Source organism: Lathyrus oleraceus, chromosome 6, assembly GCF_024323335.1.
Source record: "Lathyrus oleraceus cultivar Zhongwan6 chromosome 6, CAAS_Psat_ZW6_1.0, whole genome shotgun sequence".
Lineage (NCBI taxonomy): Eukaryota > Viridiplantae > Streptophyta > Magnoliopsida > Fabales > Fabaceae > Lathyrus > Lathyrus oleraceus.
The window spans coordinates 9,497,042-9,519,692 of NC_066584.1; the positions used below are offsets into that span (position 1 = coordinate 9,497,042).

General features: G+C 36.6%; 1 protein-coding gene across 2 annotated transcripts; it reads right to left on the reverse strand.

Annotated features, from left to right (window-relative positions):
- Positions 1 to 7,154, reverse strand: LOC127091533 (uncharacterized). 2 transcript variants are annotated; one of them, XM_051030201.1, is made up of 10 exons: positions 6,149 to 7,146; positions 4,811 to 6,013; positions 3,549 to 4,691; positions 3,345 to 3,386; positions 1,401 to 1,477; positions 1,164 to 1,248; positions 1,007 to 1,090; positions 788 to 889; positions 616 to 714; positions 1 to 459 (listed from the first exon to the last, which is right to left on the reverse strand). In XM_051030201.1, exons 1-10 carry the CDS (start codon positions 6,875 to 6,877, stop codon positions 349 to 351), a joined length of 3,675 nt encoding a protein of 1,224 aa, XP_050886158.1. In that variant the 5' UTR covers positions 6,878 to 7,146; the 3' UTR covers positions 1 to 348. The 2 variants fall into 2 exon arrangements, 1 of the variants encoding a protein (XP_050886158.1); XR_007791929.1 differs by lacking the exons at positions 1 to 459; positions 616 to 714; positions 788 to 889; positions 1,007 to 1,090 and having other exon boundaries at positions 1,231 to 1,248; positions 3,539 to 4,691; positions 6,149 to 7,154.
- Between the last annotated feature and the right edge of the window lie 15,497 nt (positions 7,155 to 22,651).

Here is a 22,651-nt window from a genome sequence, read left to right on the forward strand (position 1 = left end):
TAACAAAAAAATGGGGATTTACATGAATATACAACATATACATGGGTTACAATTGTGTATCCTATTTATGTACAAGAGTTACTGATTGCAATGCCACAGGGCCAGCTGACCTGCAACACCGTCCAAATTTGAAGCACCGACAGGATCTTTGAAGAATGGAAAGATATGCAAGTTAGGCATGTCAATGTCTTAGTCCACCTTGAAGCTTATTAATCATGTTAAATGGTATCAAGTCGATGTCACAGGACATACAAGCTTCCTGTGCATTTGACATATAAATGCCACCCCGAAACGCCTACCTAGCATTTTAAGTATTTACATATCTATCATTGAAACATATCTATTTAATTAGGTATAGCATGCTTTTAATTTTTGTAAGAACTTTAATGTCTCCGTATAAGAAGGGTCTAGGCGGTTCACTGGCTTGCAAGAATTTATATGATCTGTCGACTCCAATACCTGTTTCAAAATTTCAAGATAAATTAGGAAACTGCCATTGCAGCTGGGAACTCAGAAGGAGCTCACTTGAATCAAAGCTTACTCAGAAAAATGGTTTATTTTTCATTTTAATTTCTTTTGCCTGTCACATTAGATATAGTTTCACAATATACTTACAACTAGTTCCCCAAATCCTGGATATGCTGACTCAATTGGTACAATTTCCACTCGGAAGGCCCATCCACCATAACCTTCCACTATTGGAGTTACCTTGGTCTGCAATAATAGCTGATAACTCAAACTCAAAACCAGTATGATACTAACAAGGAAAAACAGAACTGCTGATTACCTCACAAAAACTGAGGACATCAAGAATGCTTTTCTTATAAAGTAATCGAATATAATCATTAAGCTCGACCAATCTTGAAGACCCACTTCTTAGCTCTCCTATCTATATAACATAAAGAATCAAATGCTAAAAATACTTCTAAATGAAGCAATTTATTAATAGGAAATACATTCATTAACATCTATTGTTAAATGAGGGCAGGTAACTACAAATGCTTACAGATGGAGCAGGACGAAGTACAAAGCCCATTCGCCAAGGCATATCAGCAAGTTTGCTGCCAAAGTGTGGACAGCTATAAAACACCTACAACAAAAAATAAAGCATAAAAGACATACAACTTTTTAAACATATATTTACTTCATGAGTTGATACTTACTATTCCTCTAGTGTTATTCACAAGATTATCATGTTTTTCCTCCTTTGCTGTATGAAGAATCTGCTTCACGACCAAACCCCCCATGCTGCAGAAAAAAGAGAACCACGAGGAAAATACAAATAAGTGAGGCTCAATTTGATTAAACAAATAACTAGGTATCCGAGATAATCAGAAACTTCAATTAAAAGAAAAAAACCAGAACAATTAGTTGTGTTTTTAACCAACAGCCATACTCACCTGTGAGTAACAAAAACAACAGGTCGATTCCCAATTCCCGCAGCAACAAGCTTCTCCATTAGCATAGAACTAACTTCCTGCAAGTTTAAAATAAAGATGTATATGAACTAGAATGTAACTGGAAAGCAAACCAACAAGTGTGAGGAGACCAAAGGATAGATAAAGGAGACCAGCCAACCACAACTATGTAGAGGGGGAATAGAAAATTGAGAAGTTCAGGGATTCAATTACAGAAAATTGAATATCGATAGATCACGATTTTAAAATATTACAGTTTAGAGAGGTAAGCAAGAAAGCGAGCTTTGGCGCAACGGTAAGGTTGCTGCCTTGCCTTGTGACCTGGATGTCACCGGTTCAAATCCTAAAAACAGCATCGCCACTCGCAGAGGTAGGCTGCACACATCTACTTTCTTCGCACTCCGCCTAGTGAAAGCCTCGTGCAACAGCCCCTTCTAGAGAGGCTAGGTAGTGATAGACCTTAAGAATTACTAGGAACCAAAATTAAATGTGTCTGTTTTATTCTGTCTATTCTGTCAGGCAGTTACTTTTTATTAGCTCTCGAATTCTAGGAGGGAGAGGACCAAGACTCTCGAATTTCTTGGAAGCTCATTGTAATTACTATAAAATTTCACTGTTTGGTACCAGTTTCTATTAACCGGTATCAGAATTGAGGGCAACCCTGTCTAGAACAACTACCGGAGAGAGATGGGCTTCACTCAAGTTGGATCCAAGACCACCGCCGGGTCCTTGGTGAAGGATGGATTGTCCTCTGGTTTGATCGAACCAGCAGTGTTAATGCCTACTGCTGTCATGCTATGTTTTTGGGTCAAACATACCACTCAAAACGGAGTGTGTGATCCAAGAAGAGTTATCATGTTTCATCCCTTGCTCTGTCACTCTACTTCCAGTTATGAGACCCTGGTGGACACTTATTTAGCTTTCACCTTGAGGACAAGGTGAATCCTATGGAGGAGTATTGTTAGACCTTGATAATTACTAGGAACCAAAACTGAATGTGGCGGTTCTATTCTGTCAGGTCGTCACTTTTTATTACCAGTTAGTGTTTTTAATATGAACATCTAGTAGCTGTTACTAAGTATTTATTTGGGGAGTGTGAATAAAATGAGGAAACCGTAGGTTAGATGGGTTATCCTGGATAATTAGAAGAGGTTAGTTGGGAGGGAGAGACCATCCTCTCAAATTCTTGGAGGGAGAGAACCAAGACTCTAGAATTTCTTGGAAACTCATTGCAATTACTATTAAATTTCATTGTTTGGTACCAGTTTCTATCAGGCCGCAAAGGTTCTAATGGCTTAACATTTAGTTCCATATAAGACAGCTTAACATTGAGTTCCACATGAGACAGAAAATGATATCTATATACTCTTCCATGAGTAAAAAGATAAACTTGATTGGGGCAGTGGAAAATTATGAAGTATTTTCAGTGCTGTCATATATGCCTGTAGTTTGCAAACAAGAACAAAAGCAAATTAAAAACACGGAAACAAGATTATACAGTAAAAATAATTTTTTTACAGCCCATCTATTCAAATCGCAGTTAACACTATATAAATATTCATCCACCAAAGTCGGGCTCACTTCAATAAGAATTCATTTAGAACCACAAAAGTACTTGGTAATTAGTACAGAACTATGTGTTTTTTAATGGTGTTAATATTGACTACACAATCATGTAATAGTACTTCCAGTATTGGACTATAGGAACAGATGCTGAAATTACAACTTTGATGTTAGAGTAAGATAATGCTTAACAAGGCTCGTAGAGGATGAAACCCCCACCATATCAACTGGCATACGGCGAAGGATTGTCAAATTCCCAAATAACTTAAAAAATCAAGTTAAAGGTGGAGAAAGAAATTGTTTCCTGTTTCTTAAACTATTTATCTAGAAATAACAGATAAAGAGGTGGAAAAAAAGTGTAACCTGAAGAGGCAGGCTAGCTCCAGACCACTGTGTGAGATTAGTCTGTATAAAGCGTCAACAGTTAGATGCAGGTGAAGGGAATCACACATGAGGCAAGCTCTAAACAATATGTTAGAAGTAGGACTAACAATAAAAAACATACAAGATTTAAAAGCAGGAGTCATTTTTCTAAGGCTGGCAGATCAAAATCTTACAAAGTCAAACCTTATATCTGAGGGTAAACAAGCGTGCATGGGGGAAATCACTGGAAAGCCATTCACCCGGCCAAAAGGTTCCAAGCTTTCCAGCTTCCTCGTCAATCTTCTCAACTAAGGTAGACATAGTCGAGGATTTGTCTTCAGATATACGCCAAGTTTTGTAAGGACCGCCACGGAGGCCATGGACAAAAACCACATCTAGTGGAGGACAATCTGCATCTCGGCTGCATTTAGTTGAATCAATTGAACCACAAGAGCAGGTGCCATCATTCAAGGATTTGGACCCATCCTCAACAACGGCAGATGTGGCCACATGTATGCCTTTTGAGAAAGATCCTTGTGGATATGTTTCATTGGGACACTTCCAGTGAGGAAGATGAGAATTTATCAAGAATATCATGTCATCATAACGGGGACACATATTATAATTATTTACAACACCACCAGAAGGACCAGTACTGCCAGACCCTCCATTAATCTGATCATTGCAAAATATATTTAAAAGTGCTGCCCTGGCATAACTTTGCAACTTAAGGTCACTGCAACCCGGAATCTTGCCATTAGCACAATCATCAAGCCAACTGCACCATGTTTTATCAGCTACGATGACTTTCTTGACTCTTGGAAGCAGTGAGAGGATGGTCAACAGCCGAGCTGCATGCCTGCGGATATGAGCTGTGGGGGGAACTCGGACACTAGCTGGATCATTTATATCTAATCTAGGTGGTTCCTCGCCTTCATTTGACTTTCTCTCCTGCCCCTCATGCGCTCTTGATGATGCATCATAAGCTTCCATAGCAGCCAGTCTCTCATAATCATCATTCAACAAAAATCGCCTCAGCAAACATAAAATGCCGAAATCTACAATCTTGTCCTGAGACTCAGAGTCTTCTGCACAAACTTCAGTGAGTGCCTTAATACCTTTAAGGGTTGCCAAGGCAGAGTCTGCAGCACCAAATTTAGGTAGACTATCCTTTTTCAAATTTTTAAATGGCCCTGCTAAAGGTTCCAGAGAAAGAAAGTCTGCCAGTGGGGATATATCAGAATTAGACACAGCGCTCAGTTGTTTCGCTGCCAGATTAACAACAGCACTAGAAAGCTGATTTGCAACTTGTGCAGCAGAAGCAATATTTGCATTATTGATTAAAGTCTGCAAAAGTTAAGACAGCTAAAATATAAATCAAAAGTTGACTTGGAATTGAAGCAGCACAATCAGATAATTATAGCCTGCGTGCTTTTTAACAGAAAGAGACAAGATTATTGTTATACCTTCACTTTATCACTTTTTGGTTGACTGGCTCCTTTATCAATTGATTTCTTGATGGAATTTTGTACTTCGTTTAACAGCATAACCAACCATCCTTGGGAAAGTGGTACTGATTTTGCTCCATAGTCTTCAAGGATCTGAGACAGAATTTTTATGGAAGAATTTCGTATAGTATCAGAAGAAAATGTTCCAAAAACCCAGGGAATGAGAATGCCTGACCACTTTTGACTCTCCTCAAAAGATAAATGACGATCCCCATTACAAAGTAGCTCTAATGCCTTTGCTACTGCTTCTTGCACCTGCTTATGCTTTGTTGTCTTAGCAATGTCTCTCATCGAATTAAGACCCTTCTCCATCACTGTTTTCTGCACCCCAGAACTCCTCTCAACAGATAAAAGAAAAGCAGAAAATGCTACCCGAGCCAACGAAACATCTTCATGCCTGCATGCATGAGATATAGTAGAGAGAAGATTGGAACTCCAATCAGAAACAGATTCATTCAAAGGCATATCACGATCTTCTAAAAGCAACCGCACCACCAAACTCGCATGCCATTTTACAGATCTCTCAGGTGCCATTAGAGCAGACAGGACAGCATTTCCATCTTGATCTAGCTCATGAATACGAGATCTATTCAACTGTGATGCCGTTGCCCAATTTGCCAAGGCCCAGGTGGCAAAAGGAACAGCAACATGTTCACAGTGCAAATCATCCCAGAGACCAGGAACAACGACAGAGGACATATTTTGTTTTACCACCGAGTCATCAAACTTATGATACACAAGGGCTGTCGGTGTACCGCACTTCAACGGTTTTTCAGGACCAAAATCTGTTGTCGATATACCATGATTCAACGGTTCTTCATGATCAAAATCAGTATTATCCAACTCCATTGCATCACGAGTCCTCGAAAGTCCTAAAACAGTAGTACCTTCAAGTATCTTGATTCCAATCCCTTTCTTTCCTATCCCACCATCATCATCATCATCATCGGGAGGCTCGTCCAAATGCAAACCCCCTTCCTCGATAACTTGTAAGGCTGCAGCAATATCTCTGGTTTCAGCATTTCCTGGCAAAGACGGCTTAAAAGATATACTGTCTGCATTGTCACAGCTGGAAGTAACAACGTCCATAATAGCAGCCACAAGCATGCTCCTACCTTTCAAAGAATCAGAAACATCAAATGCACTACGTCTTGAACTTTTCTGAAATAAAAAGTTATGAACTGCATTATTATAGAAAAACGACAACGTCTACAAATTCAAACTAGGTCATGTTTCAAGCTAAGTAAAATCGATAATTACAACTCAGACTCAAAACCTATACATAAAACCAGTTACCGTTTTATTCTTGGAACGCCGAGGCTTGCAAGAGAAGATAAACCTCAGAAGATTCGGAACAGCGTGAGGTCGCGCAAACACGGCAGCAGAAACATCAGGATCCGCAATCAAATACGCCAGCGCTCTCGCCGCTTCCGCCTGAGTACCTCCGCCAGCGTCTTTCACAACAGCGACAGAATCAAGGAGCCAATCCACGACAGCACCACCACCGGCACCAACAATCGCAGCTCTCCGACTGGAATTCGCCGCAGCAATGTCCGCGAGCAACGCCGCGACACGAATCTCGAAGCCAGAGCGGACTTCATGGTTCGCCGACGACAACACCGAACGTAACGACTGCCATAGCACAGTGGCGGCAACACCAGTTCGTTTAACATGGTGGAAAATCCGGTTAACAGAGTCGGCGGACCGATGCACGGCGGTGGTATAGAAAGGATTAGCTTCTCCGGTTGCATCAGATTGATGTTCGCGGCCGTAATCGTAGGAGATGAATGCGACGGAGGCAACGACGGCGGCGGAGATGGCAACAACGGAGGTTCTGGAGAGAGATGAAGAAGTAGTTAGAGGAGAGAGAGTTTTAGGAGTTTGTTGAGGGGCAATTTGGGAATTTTCTAATGGTTTTTCGGGTGAATGTGAATTGAGATGGTTGTTGGAAGATGATGAAGAAATGTATTTGCGGGGATGATAGGAACGAAGAAGGGGTTGGGTTCTGAAACAGAATCGATGCATTGTTTGTTAATTTAGTTTTATTTAGTTTTTATGATTATTATCATTATTATTGCCGCAATGTGATGAGAATAATAATAATAATATCATGGTTTTGGAATTGGTATTTAGAATATGTGTAAGAGAAGAGAAGAAGGTCGTTGATTGATTGACTTGAGTGTTTTCGTTCTTGTGGAGATGTTTTCAGAGGCGAAGATGGCGGGAGTGTATCTCGGTTTTGTGTGTGAAATGAAAGAAACTTGACAAGATTGTGAGTTTGTCTATATATGGATTTAGGAATTTTGTAAGAGAATATGCTATGCGAAATTAGGAACCATTTTTTTTAAAATTATTTTATCCATAGGATGCTCCCACCATTATAAAATGATTTAGCATCGCACTTTTTTTATTTAAGTGATGAGGTATTCTATTTTATTAGAATTTAATTCGAAGATACATTTTTATATTGGTTGATTTTGAGATGTGTCTACGTAAAAAAAAAAATTAATTAAAAATTAATGAGTTATTCAGAGATGTATTTTTGAACGCTTTTATTTCATACACTCGCGTTAGATTCTTCCTTTTTCCTCCTTCACTTTTTGAAAACTCATTCAAAAAATATCATTTTACCTCTTTCTCATCCATTCAAGCTTCTACCATTTGATCTCTTTCTCATTCATTCAAGCTTCTCATCCGTTCAAGTTTCTATGAAATTTTTCCGAGCGAGTATGATGTAATGTTATTTTTCCGAGCGAGTGATGCATTAGTTTGGGTAATCTCAGATTATTCTGATACCCCTTCATCGTCCGCTCCCTCTACCGTCTTCCGTAGAGATCTTGATGTAATACTAGATTATTCTGATACCCCTTCATCGTCCGCTCCCTCCACCGTCTTCCGTAGAGATCTTGATGTAATACTAGAGGATTTTGAGAGTCACTTAGTACCAGAGGAGTAACGCATGATGCCAACTCTTGTATAATGGGCTTATATTGATGAATACATGATATGGTTATATATGGTGTCACACCTTATCATGACACTAGACACTTCTGGAATACCATATAGGTCATCTAATCAAGAGGTACTAGAGGCTAAGGATGGTCACACCGAGGATGTGGCGGCAGTGTGTCGGTGTATTATGGATATGGGGAGATCGAGCATATAGGCTAGACTTTTGGAGGAAGGTAGTCCTCACTTGGCCCTCGTATAAGCCATGATTGTTGAGGTACAGAATTCCTTGTGGTATAGGCAGAGGAGAAGTTGGGGTGGGGGGGGGGGGGGGGTAAATATACCTAGTACGTTATGTTTGGCTGTATTTTTTTTAAAATTTCTTTGAGTATTTATAAAATAACTAGAGAAAGTGGACTTAATTAAAATTAATAAGTCTTTCAAATATTCCTAACGGAAAGATCCATGTCCGCAATTCTAAACGAGTTTAAAAGTGCAAAGACTTATTGAAATATAAATAGTGTACCGTCACATTTTATTTATTACATAAAGTACTAATATTTTGGAAAACCCTGTTTGCCCCCGTGCACGCTTCAAGAAACGTATTCAATAATTCCTTTTTCCTTCCGTACCTAAAATCATAATTGTAAATGGTCAATTTCCTTATCCATACTGATTCATACTCACCATAAGCAAATATCACAAAATAATAACAAAACTTCACCAATTCAAAATATAATTATTAGTCCTTTCATATAAAATGTTTTTTTTATATCATATGAAATGCAATATGACTCTGGCGACTACATGACGCACACAAATGATCCGGATAAATAAAGCTCATTCCAATGGGAAACTGCCACACAGGCTCCTGCCACAAAGGCCGAAAAACATCAAATTTGCCACAAAGGCCGAAAGCGTCAATCTTACCACAAAGGCTACTGCCACAAAGGCCGAAAGCGTCAACTTGCCACAAAGGCTTAACACAATGACACCTCTATACATCCTATATGATGCATGTCTCAATAATATAAGAAGTCATTCTCCAAAAGTACAGGTGACTAGAGATTGCCAAAAACTAGTCCTTATCATTATCTATTTTTATTTTCCTTTGATTTTTATAAACTAGTCATCAACAGAGAGATATAATCTTCACAAATTTTATGATAATATAATTATATTCATAATGTCTATACATTTTGTGACAATATAGTTATATTTATAATATCTATAAATTTTATGATAACATTATTATATAGGTATCAACTTAATAGTATACCACATATAATTTTTTCCCCAAAATATGTGGTGGAAAAAATAAAGAATAAATAAACATGCAGCAATCCAAATCAATACCACCAAGATCGAAATGAAACTTCGCACTTAAATAATATACTTCATTCTTATAGATAAATAATTAATAAAACTATCATCACAGGACATATAATGTGAATTCTTTATTTATTGATTCGTTTTAGTAGAAATTGTAAAATTTCTATAACCAAATTAATAATAATAATTACGCCATATTTTCTCACACATTTGTTTTTGGTACAAATTGTTTTACTACATCTACTGTACCTCTATGCTCAATCATTTCTCACTGTCTATTTAATTTTGAGAAGGTTAATATTATCATGGATTAAGATATGATGTCTTGGAATGAGTTCTATTTTTATTAAAAATAGATGAAGAAATCTAACTAGATCATGAGAAAAATGAATAGCTCTTACATTACCATACTGAAAAATTTATATGCATACTAAATTTTAATTGTTTATCACTATATGAAAATATACATATAGTCATTAACATATGGTATCTCATAAACAAGTTACATAGATAATCAAATGCAAGATAAAAATATATTGAAAACCTAATCAATTAAATTTAATACAAGATCAACAACATACAACTAATACATGAATCAAATGAATATATATAGTTAGATAATAATACATCTTTTTGTTTATTTTGATTTTTTTTATTAGATAAATATTTCACTATCATTTTACAACATTGTCCTATGTAGCATGAGTGTATGGGGAAAAAACCCTTACCTTGTGCGCTTTCTAACTTTGAACGATCAAGTGATTAATGCTCACTTTTATTAAGAATTTCCGTAGAAATGCCCAAGATAAGTGGTAGTAAAAAGAGAGTGATGATTTTGTTTGTGTATTTTTTCTTTTCACATGTGAGATGAGATGAGTTTGTGAGTATGTATAGGAGTGGGAAGTTGGAAAATAAGAGGAATATGAGTGGCTCCTAATAAAAGAAGCACTAGATTAAACTAATCAATTAACTAAAAAATTTAGGATAGTGGAATGTGTATAGTATCATTTTATTAAATTAATTCAATATTACTTTATTCCAACTCTTCAATTCCTAGTGCTCATAACACACTTATCTAGAATTGATCATTCTCACTTAAATGATATTTCACATTACTTTTCTATACATATGTTATGTATCCTTTTGTTTTCCTCACTCATAATTATCACAATTCATATAATAGCATATGCACTGCTTAATTCCTTAAAACTTAAATTAGAAAATAATAAGACACATATTCTTTTATTTTAGACTTATTGAATATATTAATTCAAACTTAATTTATGAAATGCTACTAACAATAACACATATATTTTTAAATTTTAGATTATTTATTTTTCCTTAAACTAATAAATTATTTATTATTTATTATAGTCACACTAGATTAACTAATTTAAATAAATGTATAAAACATAAGATTTTACTTATTTAAATAAAATAAAAAATTACAATCCTTGCTAAATTAACTATCTTAAGTGATTAAAAGATTTGATTTCATTAATGATAATTTAGTTAAAATAGAGAGTGCAATAAACCACTAAATCAATCACTAAAAAATATATGGTTCTAATTATTTAATTAATTAAATAGGATATTATGATTAACTATTTGAATAAAATAAATAACTAAATAACTAGATGAGTCTAGTTAATTACTTAAAATAGAGGGTGTTACAGTATGCGTCTTCTTTCATATTTATGGGCTAAAATGATCTAAAATATGTTGGCCTAAAAAATATCAAATTTAGAACAAGGTTGTTGCTCATAAAGCATTCAGGAGGTGTTACTGAAATGCGTATCTAGATTAGGGATGACAATGGATACAATATAGGTAGGGTACTATAGTACCCGTCCCCATACCCGCAGTTTGAAAAAATTCTCGTACTTGAGCCCATACATGTATGGGCACCAACATTTGTACTTGTATCCTATGGGTACCTAGGTACCCATACCCATACACGTTTATCTGCATTTCTAATAAAAATAATTGATCAACTATAATTTATCATGTAATTTTAAGTATTTAGTAACACTAAAAAATTCAAGGATGTTATTGTTGAGTTAAGAAATAAATAAACATTTATATAAAAATTCATACAAGTTTAATAGTGATGTATTTAATAAATTTGATAAATTAACTTGTGTTCATGATAATAAAAGTAAAACGAGGTTCCAATATTTTCTTAAACAAGAGTTTGATAAATAAAACGAGTTGGAGAGATATTCTTTTTGTTTTTGTGTGATTAAAGAAAGCGGTTGAATATGAATGAATGAATTCAAAATATGCATGCCCGTTTCATTAATATTACCATTAAAATGACCAATTCAAAGGGAAATAGTAATTGACAAACAAGAAATAAATACAAGAACTCAAAATAATGAAATGGCCTAATGATCGCCAACATCAAGGAGATTCTCATGTGCTTGATTCATTGTTGGGCTAGACTTTTTCAGAGTTGGAGTTCGTCGTGCTCATTGAGACCGGTATGATACCCACTTCAACACCTATTCTTATCAACTTCTTCCACAACATTGACTGATGGACCAACATGGTCGAGAAAGGGATTTTTGTTGATATTAAGGCCTTGAGGCATAAACGAAATCGATTTGGGATCAATCAAAACATGTACCCTACTTTTAAGTACTTTACATTCCTCGGCTGAATGCCCCAGCGTGAAAGTCACATCTGACATTAGCATCGAAGCCTGATGGGTATGGAGGATGCAATGGACTCATCTACTTTGGCACCACCAATCCATTTTTGATCAAATATGGCAGTACTTGACTATATGGCATTAGAAAAAGGATCAAATGCCTCTTTGGACTTTAGGTGTACTGACGCTGCTACTGTGGAGCTTATTGCCGTTGGTATGGCTATTGATGTGGAACTTGTTGTTGATACTGAGGGGGACCTTAATTTGTAGGAGGATATTGACCATGTGGAAATAATGGTATATTATATGGAGGCTAGAAGGTTGTTGACATTGAACAACTAATACATACGGGTACTGATAGTGAGGCACCATAGGTGGAGCTTCGTGAGTTTCCATATTGCATCAATTCCATCCTCCTCTTCCTCTTAGGATTCACTAAGGGATTCACTATCGCTAGCCTGGATACTCGAGGTATCTAGGATTTTTTCACTTTTGAGCATGCTCTCGATGCGTTCTCTAGCTATCACCAGGTCAGAGAAGCTTGACGGCACACTGTGTAACACCCGAGGCCATAAAGGCCAGAGAGTGGTTACATGTTACATCCGAGGGGGAGTGAGTGGTTGTCGGTGAACGAGGCATGACAATGAGACACTCCTGACAGATTATAGGGAAAATCCAAATACACATCAGAATGAGAGGGATCCTGAGGTTGTGCAGGTATGGGACTACATGGTTGAAGGAAGGCTTATAAGGATTAATTGATACTACCTATACCAACAAGATGCATCTTCTTTTTGGTAGCCTAATCAATAAGAATTTCATAGTTAAGCGTGCTTGACTTGGAGTAGTATTGGGATGGGTGACCTTATGGGAAGTTCCCCAGAAAGCATGTAAGTGAGGACAAAACATGCTGAAAAGACTCGTGTTGGTTTGTGAGGTCAGTCGGTAATCCTGAAAATAGTCTGGGACGTTACAAATGATATCAGAGTCATACTTCTCCCAATACGATATGGTTCGGGAACGAACCAAGCAGAAGCTGGTGGACATGTAACACCTGGGGCTAAAGAGTGGTTAAATGTTACACCCGAGGGAGGGGGAGTGGTTGTCGGTGCTCGAGGCATGACAATGAGACACTCCTAGCAGCTTATAGGGAAAAGCCGAATTCACATTGGAATGAGAGGGATCCTGAGGCTGTGCAAGTATGAGACTACATGGTTAAAGTAAGGCTTATAAGGATTAATTGGTTCTACCTATACCAATAAGATGTATCTCTTTTTCGGTAGCCTAACCAATAAGAACTTCATAGTTAAACGTGCTTGACTTGGAGTAGTATTAAGATGGGTGACCTTTTGGGAAGTTTCCATGAAAGCAAGTGAGTGAGGACAAAACATGTTGAAAAGACTCGTGTTGGTTTGTGAGGTCAGTCGGTAATCCTGAAAGTAGTCTGGGACGTTACACACTGTTGGTGTAAGCCCTAGAGGCCAATACATTTTGGTACTTGTATCGAATAATAAAAGGCATTCTCTTTATTATGGTTGATTAATAAAGTCCCTAGAATAGATAGTCTGTTTAATGTATTAAGTATGACTTAATCATGAGAACACATTAAACATAAGGACACTATTCCTAAAGTATCCGTAGTCGAGCTTTAGTGTGAAGTGGGATAACATTAAAGCATTAAGACTATTATGTTTGTAGACTGATGATCATATCTCATGGATCATGGATAAAGAGTTATCAAGTCTTAAACATAGGTATGAATATTAGGAGTAATATTTATACCGGATTGACCCGCTATGAGAATACTATATAGAAAGTTATGCAAAGTGTCATAAGTTATTCTCATGGTGATAATAGTGTATTCCACTATTCGACCTGAAACCACTATGGATCCTAGATGTAGAGTCGAGTGCTTTATTGCTGATCCAACGTTGTCCGTAACTGGATAACCATAAAGATAGTTGATGGGTACTCCACAAAGCATGTTGAGGGACATGAGTGTCCTAGATGGAATTTGCCCATCCTGCGTAACAGGATAAATGTCTATGGGCCCAATATTGAACTGAACAAGGATGACACGGTCTATGCCTTGTGTTCAATATAGACATAAGGGTAAAAGGGTAATTATACACATAATTATTATCACAGATGGTTTTGTCAGATCACTTGACATTTTCGTGTCTTGGGTAGCAGTGATGTGTTGCTAGATACCGCTCACTGTTTATTATGTTAAATGCGTGATTTAATATAATTGCCAACGTCACGAAAACCTACAGGGTCACACACAAAGGACGGATTGATGAGAGATAGAGTAACTAAGGAATACCGTAAGGTACGGTGCCCTTAAGTGAGTTATAGAGCATCGTAAGGTACGATGTACTTGAGTAGAATACGAAATATGGTAAGGTACCATGAGCTTAAGTGATTTTGGGCATATTATAAGATATGGGCCAAAATACACTTAAGTGGGCTTTTAGCTTGAAGCCCACACAAGTGGTTCTATAAATAGAACCCTTGTGCAGAAGCAAAAATTTGCGGTTGCATTATTTTCGTTTTCTATCACACTCTCTCTCTCTCTCACTCAAAGCCTTCACTCGTACCAGCTAGCACTGAGATTGAAGGAACCCGTTCGTGTGGACTGAGTAGAGACGTTGTCATCGTTCAACGTTCGTGATCGCTTCGTGGATTTGCATCAAAGGTTTTGATCGTCACAAGAGATCTGCACCAAAGGTTTCAACCGTCACAAGAGGTAAATATTCTATCACTGATCATGACCATTCGTAAGGATCTCTAAAGGAGAAATTTTTAATTTCCGCTGCGCTTTGGGTCGCAATTCTCCTTCAGACACACTGCCTATCATCCTTTCGAGGTATGAGCCTTACAAGGTACCCATAAACATATCAAATAGGTCCTTATTCAGCATTGGTGGTTGAACGCGAGCAATCTACTATCTCCATATTTGGGTGTACCCTTTGAACGACTCATTACCCTTATGAGTAAGATTTTGCAATTGAGTACAGTTCGGAGCCATATATGTGTTGTATTCTTAATGCTTCAGAAATTCCTTAGCCAAGTCTTTCCAGGTGTGGACATGACTTCGCTTTAGTTGCATGTACTATTCCAATGATGCCCCACTGAGGCTGTCTTTAAAACAATGGATGAGCAACTTGTCATTGCTAGAGTAAGCGACCATCTTTCGATAATACATCTTCAAATGAGTCTTTAGATAGATAATCCATTTGTACTTCTCAAAATCCATTATCTTGAACTTTAGAGTGATTATCACGTCTAACACTAAGTAATAGTCAAAAGCATCGAGCCTATAGGCATCATGCCCCTCCATGGCTATAAGCCTCTCTTCCAACACACGACATCTTTCAGTAATATCAACATCATATGGTCGTTCAATATTCACCACTGGGCTCGCCCCCTTGGGGATTTGGCGTGGGAAATGCAAACCTATGATACTCAATATCATCATGAGGTGAAGTGTTCCCATCTTGGACATTGGGATGCTCTTGTATAACAGGGTTCTCAACTAGGACTCGTAGAGGCTGATGTTGAGCCTATCCGTTTAATTAAGGTGGAATGACATTCTCGGTAACATCATTTTGCTGAATGTTGTCCTCTCTCTGTGTTAAAGCCGACACGGCCTCCACGAGTTGGTCTAGCTTGTTTTTCATCAAGTTAACATCTTCTCTTAACGCAACCTGATTTTGCTCCAACGGGTTCATGATTTTTCGAGAGTTGCTTCGAGTCCGATATGGGTGCCGAGAAATCAGTTGCTAGTTATGGACAAAGGCTAGATTGAGTTTTTTTTGTGTGGAGAAATGATATGCATGCTGATGAAATGTGAGTGCATGAATTTTGTTTTTTCGATATGTAAGGAAAGTGAAATGCATGTTCAGGATCACGGGTACGCCATGTTTTGGTTAATTTGAGGATCAGAAGGAGGATATATAGGTATCTCTGATTAATGAAACCACATAGGCAGGGTCTATGGTTGTAGGTTCCCAGAGTCATGGATTCTTCTCTGAAATATTATCGCCGCAATGACTACTCGTTAGACAACCATACCTCCAAGATAATCTACTCTAAGTGAGGTCTTTGTATTAACCTAACGAGTCCTACGTCTCACAGGTCCACACCACACAACCATCAAATCTAAGGTTCTAAAAAGTTCCCTTCAGTCACAGACCCTTATTTGAAATATCATCGCCATAACGACTACTCGTTAAACAAGAATACTCTCAATATGATCAACTCTAGGCGAGGTTTTCATGCCAACCAAACGAGTCCTACGTCTATAAGGTCAAACACTACACAACTACCATCTTATGCTTAGGTGTTTTCTCTGACTTAGGTATAAAGCATGTCTCACACAATGCCAATAATAAGAGAACCCCGATAGTTCCATGAGAACCAATATCATATAGCAGTAGTAACACTAAAGAGGTAAAGAAAAGAAAGCGGAAGAAAGAAAGTAAACAAAGTGAACGCTCATTGCAAATCACATCAAATTAGGCTTGACTCTGTAGCTAAAGTGTGTTCCCCATCAGAGTCTACAATTGTCACATCATAAAAAATACGACTTACGAGCGTGTCGCACGCTCAGAGATGATTAAATAGAGTCGCCACTGAACTTTATTTATTCTAAAGAAGGAATGGGAAAATATCGATAAAACCCTTGAAAGAAATAAAATATGGTCGTCGCCACAAAATTCGGGTTCGGGAGTCGGTTATGTCAGGGGAAAATATTAGCATCCTTCATATCCATTGTACTTAATGGGAACCATTTATTTAGATTTGCGAATAGAATGTTATCTTACGTTATTTGCTTTCTTCGAGTGATTAAAATTTCAAAAGGAAAAATAAACAGGTCGTAAAAAGTTTATTATTAGGGTGCTTGACCAGATTGCGTGTCTTGCTCATACGCATCCTCAAGTGCGATGAAGAATTCAAAGCGGCGTAGTTCTGGCAAGACAAAAGGATATTTTTGGTTTGTTATAGTGCTTGACGAGACAATGAATCTCGCTTCTACATATCCTCATATGCAATGGGAAACCCTAAGATACGTAGTTCTTGGTAGCAAATGAGTGTTGGTTGGTTGATTTTAGTGAACAAATGTTTAGGCCGTATTCTAGCAGTTAAATGTTGCCTGTATGCTCACGCATGAGAGTCTTAAGAATTTATTTATATCGCGATAGAAAGAATCTTGCTTGATCGCATTCTAGCGGTTAAACATTTCTTATATGCTCGCACATGAGAGATTTAAGCGTTTGTTTGTATCCTGGTAGAACAGACTAAACATTGTTCATTTGTGAAAAGATTTTCAATCACGCAGGGGGAAGAAAAGACAAGTTTGATGGGTTGAAGTTTATTTTTGAGTGGATGACGAATGCTCGGATGGTCGATCTAGACAACTCGTATCCAAACAATAAGAGAAAAGAATAGTAGACACTAGACAATTTCTTTTTCATCCTGTTAACTACAAAAGGGTTAGATATGATTAAGGTATTTTGAATGGAAGATGAATACTCAATGGCCGAGCTATAAACCTCGTATCCAAGTATTCAGGGAAAAGAATAGTAGACACTAGACCATTCATTTTTCGTCTAATTTATTATGAAAATGAGATCGCTTAAGATTTGATTACGAAAGAAGTTTGAGATGAATTGGGTTAAGATTTTTAGACGGATGATGATTGCTCGAATGATCGAGCTAGACAGTTCGTATCCAAACAATTAGGAAAAATAATAGTGGACACTAAACCGTTCCTTTTTCGTCTGATTTTTTAAAGATGTTCGAAAATGATTAAATATTTTTCTTTTGATATTGAAATGGTTTGATCGACGGTGAAATGGTTGAAAAGAGATGAGAGATGCGGATTGTAGCGTGAGGTTGCGACTTCAAGCGCAGGGGCACAAACTATAATACGAAGGCGCAAATTAATACCACAAATCATTCAAAATTCAATGTTGAATGCTCAGAGGAAACAAAATGATATGACAACCATGTGTGTATATTAATCATAACTAGTACACACTCATTACAAGTAATCAAAAAGTAAACATGTGTGTGGAATTAAATGCAACGCGAGGATACGAATTGAGTTCATGTAACGCGATGACGTGCAATACGAAGGTGCCAACACATAATTAAAATCTGATTTAAATGAAATGAAATTGAAATGATGCATTCTACCACAAATCAAAAAACAAGTTACTAACACAAAACGCGGTCATCACAAATAAATTGAACGCAACATATCATAACATAACGAAAATTGTAACAACCCAATTTTTAGTATTTATTTCTTATATTATTATTATATTTTATTTTATTTGTTTGGAGTGTTAATTAATTAATTGGTTGTTAGGTAGTATAATAATTGATTATATTAATTAACTTTGTGGGTATATTGTGTTGGTTTAATTTATTTGAACTAAATAGAGATATTATAATACTATGTCTTATTGGGCCTAATAATTAAATTAGAAGTATCATTCCTTAAGCCCAAATATAATACTAGGATATAAGAGGTGGGGAGAGTGAGAAGTAGCACTCATTTGGTCATTTGTTGGCAATAGAGAAAGAAAAGAGGAAAAAGTAAGGAGAAGAACAAGGGAGAAGTTAGGGTTTCCAGAAAATTGAAGAGGTAAGGGGGAAAATCCTTATTATTATGGGTTAGTATAATTGGGTCAATGGGTAGAAATATGTTTAGGTTGAAATCCCTAATTTTTATGGTTTTGGAATGATTAGGTTTTGATGAGTAATCTGTGATTTGTGGTGGTTAATTGTGTTTGGAACTGATACATGGATGAAATTGAGGGATAGAGGGAGAATCCAATTTTGATATTTTACATTGTAGTAACATTAAGAAAAATCCAGATTTTACATCGCGTTAACCGGTTACTCCAAAGGTGTTAATGGGTTACATGCAAAATAGGAGCCCATAAATTGAATTTTGGTCTCTGGTTAACGGGTTAACCAAAATGCATTAACGGGTTACATGCTGAAAATCTGCCTAGGAATTGAATTATATTTTCGTGTTAACGGGTTAACCAAAATGTGTTAACCGGTTACATGCTGAAAAATCGGCCTAGAAATTGAGTTTTGGTTTCTAGTTAACGGGTTAACCAAAATGTGTTAACCGGTTACCACTGTTGAAAAATGAAAAATTGAGACTTTAAAAGTTGTATTCGTTTTGAGTGCTAAATGGAAATTGTGTGCGTCTTAATGATTAGCTTATATATATGAGTGGTGTATTTGTTATGAATGTGTATATGTACCATTGGTGGATAATTCATAGAGTTGAATTATGGTGATATGCGGAATGTTAAGATGGTAGAAATGATCTTAATTGCATATGTTGTTAGTATTTGTACATTCATTCATGGCATGGTCGGCTTTATGGTGGAAGCGGTGAAACTGTGGGTTCACATGGTAATAGACGTTGATCCTTGAATGGAAATAGGCGTAGCAGACGTTGATCCTTAATTGGAAATAGACGTAGTGGCTTGGATTCTAGATATTGAATCGGAAAGCGGTGAAACTGTGGGTTCACATGGTAATAGACGTTGATCCTTAAATGGAAATAGGCGTAGCAGACGTTGATCCTTAATTGGAAATAGACGTAGTGGCTTTGATCTTGTCCGGGTCGGAAGTATGGCTTGGATTCTAGATATTGAATCGGAAAGCGGTGAAACGTTATGTTCACATTGCGGTACCACATGCATAGAGTCATATGTCTTGCATTGAGTCACATTAGAGTTATGTGATAATTGAATATATGCATTAATGTGATTGTTATGTGTGTATGAGATATGAGAATTGAGTTGGTGATGTTTGGATACATAACTTGGTAAAATGTGTGATTATGTGATAATAATAGTTACGTGTATATTCGGGAATATAGCGTTGGATTTTAATATTATACTCCTTGAGTTTTGATGTATGCTTGAAACATGTGAAATAAATATTGGCTAGTATTATTTACATGGTCATACAAGGTGTGATGAATTCCTTTAATTGTTGATTTAATCATTGTGCTTTATTATACTTCTTCATAATGATTCGAATTCTCACCCTTCTGTTTGAATGTTGCCTTTACATGGGCATCGTGCAGATACTCAAGAGTAGTATTGCTGAAGTAAGTGGACGGTAGCTCACTCGAGATTTAAGCGGAGAGTTTCCGTGTTTTAGCTTAGAGACTAGGTAATGAGTCAATGCTATGGTCATGTAACACGGGGTAGATGAGTAGTATTGAACTCATATCTTATTTGGATATGTATTATGTTATTACTTGTGAACATGCTTATTTGTAATTTGCTGTTTGAGAGGCCATAATGCCAAATAGTCTGGATATGGTTTTATTTTATTTTGAAGAGATTATAGAGAGATGATCATGGTATGGGACATGAATCATTTTATGAAATACATGAATATTCATTATTTTCCACTGCGAACGCATATTCTTGTATATTCATGATATTTGAAATGTGTTATTTTAAATGATCAGGTGTATTGTATATTGATGATGAATGATGTTGGTTTTTGAAAGCTTTTGGTTTTTGAAAACGTCGATGTGACGCCCTTTTGTTTATATGCGTGTTTATTCACTCTGATTATATGTTAAGTATTTTGGGGTACAAAAAGGGGTGTTACAAAAACAATGTACGAAACGCAAAGTAGCGAAAAGAAAAAACGAATTGACAGTATGCTGAACTACCAAAAACACGTACAAATCTGAATTAAATGTGACTACAACAAATTTAAAATGTCGCGTGTAAACCAATGAAAACCAACCAACACATCGCTAATGCAAAAATGTGCTCATTGCAATTGAAACAACATGCATTTAACTCAATATTGATAAGAAACAAATAGCAACATGTATACTAGATATTTTCATCATTATATCGAACGAAAATCCAACAACACTTTAAAGCCTTAGAAATCATGTCAAAAATGTGGATTTGATCCGATGTCAACGCAACCAAAACTAGAATAACAACCCGACAATCACAACCAAAAAATGTTTACAACATTACATCAATATTAACAGCCTTAAAACAAAAATCCAACAATGTCCAGAATCAAATAGTATTGAATATACGGATATCTCATATCCGATTTAATCATAACAAAAACAAAGCACAACAGAAAGCTTACAAATCATATCGACATAATACTGCAATGGCAGATATCCGATTTAATCATAACAAAAACAAAGCACAACAGAAAGCTTACAAATCATATCAACATAATACTGCAATCGCAACTGATATACACGACGTGACATACGTGATATTCCAACATAATATATACAACATCGTCGTAACATCATGTATACACGGTATACAACTTTAAGGCAACAAAACTTTTGAACCGAAACTTTTAACGGCCGCAGAGTTTTTGTTGGTGTCAGAGCTTAAGGAAACAAAAGTTGTTGTTGCTGCTCGCCAGAGTTGTCTAAACGCTTCGCCGGAGTGTGGTTTGGTGATGCAGATCAAAGTTGATCGAGGAAGAGGTTTTACATGGTATGTGTTGTTTGGCCACCGAATGTGTTGTTATATGGTTTACGTGATGCATGAAGAAGGAAAAAAAAGTAGTTTCACATGAACAGTAATGAAGGTGGATGAAGTTTGTGAGAAAGCGTTTTCTTCATACTGAAGCTTGTTTTTTTTTATTCTTTTCATGTTCAACTTTTTGAGAGATGAAAGATTGGGTAAGAGAGGCGTCCCACTCTTGTTTCCTTTCTAATTGGCAATGCATTTAAGACTTTATAGTATGCCATCTAGGGTTTTCATCTCATCATCAAATGTCTAAAAGACCCTTAAATATTTTTTTAGGTGATCAAAATTAATTCAAAAATTAAATGAAATAGAATTTAAATATTTTTTTAATAAAGAAAATAAAAATCAAATTGATTATTTATTTAACTTTTTTTCTTGATATTTTGATAAAAACACAAAAATAAAAGGAATTAAATCAAATAAAAATCGGACGTGAAAATGAGAAAAAAAATGAACTCATTAAAATAATCTACGCGAAACAAAGTTCAGTAAAATAGACAGTCATAGATAAAATCTCGCAGTAAAAAGTACCTTGATAAAAAGGCTCAGACAGCGAAGGTGTAGAAAAATAAAATGAGCACACCGAATTAAACTATGCATAATGTAGATCAATAAAATAGACAATTGTGAGCCCAAACCTGCAAAAACTATTCACTGTTTTTACGCGCGGTTAAGAAATCAATTCAATCGATCTATCTATAAAACCGAAATTTTATTCTAGACAAAATAAAATAAAATCGATTGCCTAAAAAATTAAAATACCCTGACAAAATTGGGGTAAAGCAGGAGGTTGAGTTTTTGGTAGTGTAATGGAAAAGGTTGGCTTGGATGAAGTTTGTTGGGTTTGTGACAGTGATGGTGAATGGTAAGTGGATTTGGAAGCGATCCAACAATTTCTCCTCATGAAGCTTTGCGAGGCTAATCGCCTAAGACAAGGTTTGTGGTTGAAAGGCTTGGACTTTGAGTCAAATTGTCAAATCACATCTCTAACACGTGTAAGAATGCAAACCAGTTGGGAAGCTGGTGGTTGAAGTGCATCCACTAAAACCATGTAAGGGCCTATCCCTCCATGTAAAACGTTGCAATGTGAAGGCGTTAGTCCTCCGACGTACAATGGAATTCGAAGAACTGTGTAATTTTAAAGATCCAATCCGTCAAATCTGAGCCATCAAAATGGGGAATGTCGAGTTTGATTGTAATTGAGGGAAATGGTATGATTTGAGATAGTTAAGGGTCAAACCCATGAGGACCTAAGCAGGAACGAAGGTTATAGAGCTCGACAACGAG

Excerpts from the sequence above, each read along its gene's own strand:
- LOC127091533 (XM_051030201.1), bottom strand. The coding sequence starts at position 6,877 with ATGCATCGATTCTGTTTCAGAACCCAACCCCTTCTTCGTTCCTATCAT. Across the intron at positions 1,249-1,400 it reads GTTGTTTTTGTTACTCACAG|CATGGGGGGTTTGGTCGTGA; the intron begins GTGAGTATGGCT and ends TTTTTTCTGCAG. Across the intron at positions 890-1,006 it reads TACTTCGTCCTGCTCCATCT|ATAGGAGAGCTAAGAAGTGG; the intron begins GTAAGCATTTGT and ends TATGTTATATAG.